At 34.1% G+C, this 8179-nt stretch overlaps 1 protein-coding gene and 1 long non-coding RNA gene across 2 annotated transcripts; one reads left to right on the top strand and one right to left on the bottom strand.

Moving 5' to 3' along the window:
- Positions 1-662: 662 nt before the first annotated feature.
- LOC129571540 (uncharacterized) lies at positions 663-2549 on the bottom strand. Its single transcript, XM_055451345.1, has 2 exons — positions 2216-2549; positions 663-2131 (listed from the first exon to the last, which is right to left on the bottom strand). Exons 1-2 carry the CDS (start codon positions 2440-2442, stop codon positions 988-990), a joined length of 1371 nt encoding a protein of 456 aa, XP_055307320.1. The 5' UTR covers positions 2443-2549; the 3' UTR covers positions 663-987.
- Positions 2550-5794: 3245 nt separating this feature from the next.
- On the top strand, positions 5795-7487 carry LOC129571541 (uncharacterized). The gene is made up of 4 exons (XR_008688298.1): positions 5795-6167; positions 6310-6676; positions 6893-7126; positions 7203-7487. It is a non-coding gene; the product is annotated as an uncharacterized LOC129571541 (long non-coding RNA).
- The last annotated feature ends 692 nt before the right edge of the window (positions 7488-8179 follow it).

Here is an 8179-nt window from a genome sequence, read left to right on the forward strand (position 1 = left end):
AAGCGATCGTGTTACCGATGAATCCGTTGCATCGATGCAAAAATCATCGGTTGATGTGAAATTCTCTTTGATAATAATGCAACCGTTTTTTGTGAGCTCAGCCGTGCATCGTTTGAAAAATGCGCCCAAATCTTCATCGGATAAATGGCCCAGCACCCATTGGCACCAAATCATGTCATATGTATCATCGGTTAGTGTGAAATCTTGTAGTCCAACATTATGAATCGTTCCGATTTTCACATTTAGTTGGTCAATGATAAAATTTGCCTGTGTTTTTATGTGAAGCACATGTTTATGCTATATTTAAGCGACATATTGACGGTACACGCTGAACTATGAAACTTCTTTATAAATATACTGCCAAATATCAATGACAGCAACCAATGACAGCAACAATAGAACGTATTTGTATTGCAAAATACTTCCACCTTGCAGATGGCGCCAAACCAAACGTCATTCTAGTCATTTTTCTCATTGAGTTGGTCATTTGTACTCAGGTAATCGTGAGTTTTTCGAACGAAAATCTCATCTTGTTCCGCCAGATCAACGATTTTGAAGTAATTTATGAACTTTATGTTCAGTTGCCAAACCTCCGGCGAAGAAATCGAATAATTTCATAACGAACATACACCGAATAGATTAAAAATAAAAAAAAGAGCAAATTTATTCTTCATTTCAGTAATTTATTGAGAAAATGAATACATCAATATGTACTAATTCACAGAGATTGCATATTTGCTGCTATTTAGGCATGAGCTGAGCTGAATTTGCCAACTCAGGCGCCTGAATCGGTATTTTTACGCTTTTACGATACAAAATTGTCATAGAATTTTGGAATGTTTATCAATTTTTATCATTCCATGACAATTTTGCACCGTAAGTGCGGTTAAATACCGCTTCAGTCGCCTCAGTTAGCAAATTCAGCTCAGCTCATGCCTGAATAGCAGCAAATATGCAATCTCTGCTAATTCATAGAAATTGCATCGTTCATGGATTCAATGTCAGTTTGATTTTAAAGCATGAATATGAAAAATATTCTTCTCGCTTGGAAATTTTTGACTTAATAAAATCATCTAAGTCTTCCAATCCATAGTGTAGTTTTGGCCCTTCCAAAGTTAAATTCTTGAAAGAATGATTCTTTGAAAATAAATTACGAATGAGTTCCGAAATTGATGATGGCAAAGGTCTCCTCACTTCAACATACAATTCTTCAATGTTTGTCAACACAGAGCATAATTGAAATAATTCAGTTACTCCACATTCTAATCTAGATACTGTGATTGATTTCAAGTGTTTATTTTCGGTTATAAAATCAAAAATATGCGATGGTATGGTGTCACTTTTAGAGAAATAATACGAAGTGAACTGAAAGCGTTCAAGTTTGTTAAAGGTGAATGGAACGTATGCAAGGTCGGAATTTACTACCAAATGGAAATTAGTAACATTGTCAAAATGATATCGCTGAACGTTATAAGTTTTGAAATACGTTCTTAAGAATAGGTCTTTAAGTTTTGGCAGATTGACATCCCGAGAAAACATGATATGGCGAAAAATATTTTTAAAATCAATTTCTAACTTCTCTAGTTGTGGGTTGAGTTTCAGCAGTTCGTAAACAATGTTTTCTTCATGAAACATGGGAGTAGTAATACACAAATGTTTCATAGATGGGGACGCAATACGTACGGCAACCTTATTAGATATACTCGTTTTCAAAGATTCCAGATTCGGAAATAATGTACAGAATGGCATTTCACTCGTAGAACCAGAGATCCATGCAACATCCAGTGATTTCAAATTCGGAAATAATGTATTGAATGGAATTTCACTCGTAGAAAAGCTGACCCAAGTACAAAAGATCTTTTCTACATTTATGAATGGATTTCGTATTTCTTTGAGAAATAATAGATTATTTGTACGATCTGTTAATTCTCTCAAGGATTTTGAGCAATATTTCTCCAAAGAACTCATCAGAAAAGATACGAAGGCAGTCTTCTTGCCGTCCTTAGGCAATCTACAGCCAACGGCTATGTGTGAGGTGATGTGTCCGAAATTTCTGACAACTTTCAATGATATAACGGGATCCCACAGATAAATTCGGTTCCGATATATGCGTGTTCCCGTAAATGAATTACTGAACCCAAAATTGGAATATAAATAAAAACATTATTAATTCATTTAAAAAAAATACTCGAAATCTATTATTTATTCTACGTACTCTGTCTCATATCTTGGTGTAGTGATTAATGTTACTTTGCCATATTTCCTTTTGTACACATCACAAGCAGCGGTATATAGTTTTTTACTCGTATCGGCCACTCGGGCGAGGTCATCCCATTCTAAAAATTCGAAAATCAAAATCCTGCTGTCTTCATCAATGGTTGTGAGATTCAATGCTTCGGAATCTTCTGCACTTGTGTTTTGAAGTGTTTCAGTAGTTCCCATTTTTCATGCTTGTTACCGAGCTTACGAAGATCAAATAATATACAAATAATTTCACGAAGCAAAGAAAATAAATCACTCAATACATGCAGCGTCCTTTTTAGAAAAACACTCGATTCATTTTTTGACATTTCATTGGCATATTCTATGCTTTGTATGTGTTAGTAAATGATACAGTTTGAAGGGTATGCGCAATGCGCATGTATGTGTTTAGTTTTTGAGTGTATATTTGAATGTGAAATTTTACCGCCAAATGAATGACTTCGTTTTAAAGTAGGACGCAACTCGCCAATGTAAGTTGTAGACTCTACGTATTAAAATCGTTCAATCAATCTACTCATTTGCAGTGTTCTTTAAGCAGACAAATACTCTGTCGCTAGCAGTAGCTGAAGCTGTGTTTATTATGTTAATGAAACAGCGTCTGAAGCGCTTGGCAAATGTCATGAGCAAATTGATCCAATGCACGTATACATAAGTGAAATTTCAACGGTTATAACAATGAGCGCTGATATCAATGTAACACCAACATCATTTGATGCTAGAGAAACTTAGTTGAAAAAATTCAAATCTGATCCTTCGAACTTATTGAATCCAACATTTAACAGCGAAACCATCACGAACAATTGGCAGAAAATTCCACAATCCGGGCTTTGTTGGGCTCAATGATATCGGAACCAACGATTATTGCAATGCTAGCAAGGGATAAAATACAGAAAGAAAAATGCACATAATAGATTTTCAATTCAAGAAGTCACATTTATTATTGTAAAATTTAAAAGCAAACGCAACCATTTTCATAGTAATGTCACCAATGTTCATGGTTGTGTCCACGTTAATGTGGTTGTACCATATCCCCACAAAGCAGCACAATTCCGTTTCTTGCTTAAAATTTTTTGATTTCGCTGAATCCGTTTCGCTGATTCAGTTTTCCAAGTACCTTTGCGACCCCCACAAAATAAACTTCTTGAAAGATTGATTCTGTTAAAATAAATTGGGAATAAGATCGAAATTTGAAGATGAAACAGGTCAACACAGACACTTGTTGAAATAAACTATCAATTCCATCTCTTACTCCGGTCAGTATAATTGATTTCAAGTGAATATTCTCATCAATGAAATATATGACTCGATTGCACCATCGTCGATACACGAACATTCAAAGCGTTCTAGTTTGCTAAAGGTGAATGGAATGTTTGTTATTTTACCGTCATGGAAGATATCAAAACGGAAGTCAATAACATTTTCGAAATGATATCGATCAGCATTTTTAATATTTGGATAATATCTCACTCGTGGTGAGAAGCGTTTGAGCTTTGGCAGGATGATATCCTGAAAAATAGTATCGCTGATGCCGTTATATAGTTCCAACTCTTCTAATTGTGGATTGAGTCTCAGCAATTCGTTAATTTCGTTTGCTTTAAAATGTAATCCTTTGTTTTCATTTTTTTTTACTTTTCCATGCATCAATACACAGTTTTTTTTACAGATGGGAAGGCAATGGGTGTGGGTCCGTTCCAAACCAACTGCAATTCCAGCGACTTCAGATTTGGAAAAGTTGAACTGAATGGAAATTCAGAAATGGGTGCTCTATATTGGTCTAAACTGATATGCTCCACGTTTATGAATGAATTTCGTATTTCTTTGAATAAAAACTTAGGTGGACAAGCCAACATAAACTGTCTCAATGTCTTTGAACAATACTCTGCCACATTACTCTCAAGGAGAAATACAAAGGTGGATGGGTAATCGTACGTTTTTGGACGCCAAAAATTCCTCAAAATCTTCAATGCTTTACCGGGCTCATACACGTTGATATTTCGTGGTGGAACATAGGAGGGACTACAACATATATGTTTTAGTATTTTGAAAAATGTTCAGAATGTATTCACTAAATACCTGAGATCATCTACTATACACAATCTTCCCTTGCCATATTTTCGTCTGTAAACATCACAAGCCGCTTTCCGAGTGCATGTACGTACATTGGTGCCATCCATAAACCAGTGAGATTCACATGTCGAACGTCGCAATTGCCTAATTTGCTCAGATTTTTGGAAACAAAGGAAACTAGTTTCTTTTGTTCCACTATCGGCCAGAGTTCATACAGAATGCGATAGTCCAGAATGCAGATAGTCACGTATGTAATTTGTTATCAAAAATGCACTTTACATTTTGAAAATATCTTTCCCCACCTATTTCGTCAATGCAATGTCATTTTTGAAATGAAATAAATATTCTTGTATCTATGAGTTCCAATCGTAGTTTGTCTTTCGACACGGTCATTTGGACATCAATCATTTTCACGACGTCATAAGTGCTTGAAATTTAAATTCAAATTTCTCTAGTAAGAATTGTATCGTAAACTTCATTTAACTACATCACCGCCGAAAAAGGAATGGAAGGTTAAAGTAGTAGCATGCATAGCAATCAACAATCAAGGTGCAATATGAAATTTTCTAGCATTTTTTTAATTCACCCAAAATAGACAATTTTCCGATTACGTAATAAAGTGATTTTCATTTTGTGTTTCGACAAATAGGGATCGTGCTGCTGTCCTTGATCCAAATGAATGTGCAGTAACAGGAGATAGTCACACAATCGTCGTATTTGGACTGCTTGTTTTTAGTATAAATAATGCGCAACTGCTTGTTCGTCTTCTCAGCAATAATGGGAATTTGGTAGTCATTTTACATTGTCATGGAGCTGTCATTAGTGTATATGATCCAGCAAATCCGTTATGGCGACCCAATCCAAAGTATATTCTTTGTTATGAGACGACTTCGGACCGTATTCAATCATATTTAAGCACGTTGAAAGGACCATTTCGATTCATAGTGGCATTTGATTTGAAAAATTATATGAAAAAAGTTGGTATACATGCGTTTCTGCTATCATATTTTCATATGTTCGTTTCGAGCATGTAAATTCATATGGCAACGAACATGCTTACCATGTATTTTGTTGTTGGAATCGTTTTGAGTGTTCCAATGTATTTTCATATGTTCATGCATTCAAAGTAAAACTACTAAGCTTTCAAAATGTAAACAAAAGATCTTAAAACGCTTTGAGTGAGTGAAAAAAAAATAGTCTACCAATTTAAAAATGAAATGCAAATCTGCCCACTACAGATTGTAGACAAAAGAGGTGAGGAGTTCATTGGTAAGTCAAAGAAAAAACTCTAATTGGAATCGAAACGTCGGCAAAAATTAAATAAATATTGATTAGAAACAGACACTGTATTGGCTTTCAATTCACTATCAATTTTAGCAGTCGGGAGTCATCGCAAAATAATCAAATATTCATAAGAACTTGTATGCATATGTCAGTAATCATCCGATTAATACAAAACGAATTGAATTTAATGAAGCAGGCAAAGAGAAAAAATACACACAACGCAACACTCAAAATGAACTAGAAATAAAATCGCAAGGAATTGAATAATAGTCAGTCATCTATAAACCACTAAAGTAACTCGTTGTAATTTCACCTTAAATCATGAAGCTAACTATTTTGATCGTTTTGTTTTTTTGGAGTGATTGCATTTGGCAGTAAATTTTCCAAAGATAATGTTAACTTCTACATAATACAAAGCGAACATAGTACACATAAATTAAAATACAATGAATCCCAGAAACTTGAAGAAATAAATTTTAATGTTGAAATTGAGTGCATAGTTTTGATCCATGGTTGGGTATCGGGACCATGGTTTTTAAAAGACTTCAAACGTGGTAAGTATATTATTCAAGCATGTTATTTTTGAACAATTGTAAGTTAACTTAAGTTAACTTATTGACTGGTTTGGGTGACTGTTTCGGCCAAAGCCTATAACACAAAATTGTTATAAATTAATCTAACTAAAAATATCTTTAGCCTATTTTAGTAAACCACAAAGAGTAAATCTAATCGGCATTGGTTGGCCGGTGGGTTCTTTTGATAACTACTATAACTCCGTAGCTCATACGAAAATAGTCGGGGACGCGATTGCCAGTTTTATCGCATCAGCTATTGAAAATGGACTACTAAAAATGAAAAAAAAAAATACAAATAATAGGTCACAGCCTTGGTGCATATGTGGCCGGATTTACAGGCAAATATTTGCAAGATAGTGGATTAAAATTGCCTTGGATAACAGCGTTAGATCCAGCCGGCCCGTGTTTCAATAACAAGGCATGTGAAAGAATCTGCGATACGGATGCAGAATGGGTCGAAAACATCCATACAAATGGGGGTAGCTTCGGTAAAATCGCCTTTTATTTTCTTACTCTCTCGTATGTAAAAATGGGAATTGGACAAATGTGGACCAAAACTATTGACTGTACGTTTGCCCGCAAGTTTTGAGACGACAATATTTGCGGATATATAAACGGACATTATTTATTTTATCCGATTCCCACTTTTACTCGTAAAACAAATGACAAAAATAGAAATTAATCAAATTTTATACTTCACATAGGTATGTTCGAATTCATCGGACACTCTGATTTCTACATAAATGGTGAAAGTTCCAGTTCCCATGCCTAGACTGGATATGTTCACATTTAAAAGCAGTTAATTTCTATCTACGCATTATCAATATGGAAGAACGGATTGCTGGATACCCGTGCGCAAGTATGGAGGAATTGAAAGCAAAAGAACATTGCAAAAATAACACAGTACGGTATTATTTTGGCACAAAGCCACAACCAAGGTGATTTTTAGCTTGTAATTGAAACAATAAAATAAATTCCCAACAAACTACGTTTTTATTTAATCTCTCATTTTAGATATCACGGTATCGTTTACATGCATGGAATAGGCGAAACAGAAGAAGAAATAGAGAATGAAATTTAAAAAATATCAGAAAAAAAAATTACCACGTTTGAAGTCTTTTAAAAACCATGGTACTGATACCCACCCATGAAAACTACGCACTCAATTTCAACATTAAAATTTATTTCTTCAAGTTTCTGGGATTCATTGTATTTTAATTTATGTGTATTATGTTCGCTTTGTTTTATGTAGAAGTTTACATTATCTTTGAAAAAATTTACTGCCAAATGCAATCACTGAATTTAACAAAATGTTGAATTCCAATGAAGAAACTGTTAAGTTGTCTGTTTTTCACTTTGTCTCAGTTTGTCAGTTATTCCATTTTCTCGGTGATCAAGATGCGGCAATAAAACGAATTTTCCTTGATGATAATCAAAGTAAAATTTTCATAAAAAAAAGTTGAATCTTTTGTCATCGCAATCAATGATGACGACCTTGATTTTACCTAAGCGGAGGCCACTTCAAATACCGTGTTAATTTTCGTGAAATGGCCGGTCATTTAATCATTCAATTTCACAATGGATTAAAATGTTTTAATGGAATCGATGCAGTTGAATAAATGCAATTACTTACCCGGTAAAATCAGTGTATCAACCATAAAATGTACCAGTTATACCCATTATTCGCAAAACAAAGACGTTCAATTTTCTACTTATATATAGTACATGTTTTTTTATATGGTTTTTCATTTTATTCATGTTGAACATTCTTTGCAAATATTTACATCAATCTGATAAGTTGGTTCAAAATGTTAAAAATAAAATGGTATTTGATCGCAACAATAAAGAAATGAATGCTGATGTGAACATTTGCATGCTCCTAAGCCATTACGCCAATAAATTTTGGTAGTTTAAATGTTTGCAGGAATTGTATGTGTTGTTGAATTTTTTTTTCATTCTTTTTCGCATCATATATTGACTTTCATTTGATA

The sequence above is a fragment of the Sitodiplosis mosellana genome, unplaced genomic scaffold (assembly GCF_009176505.1).
Source record: "Sitodiplosis mosellana isolate CC-2019 unplaced genomic scaffold, AAFC_SMos_1.0 Smas_scaffold_2755, whole genome shotgun sequence".
Taxonomy (NCBI): domain Eukaryota; kingdom Metazoa; phylum Arthropoda; class Insecta; order Diptera; family Cecidomyiidae; genus Sitodiplosis; species Sitodiplosis mosellana.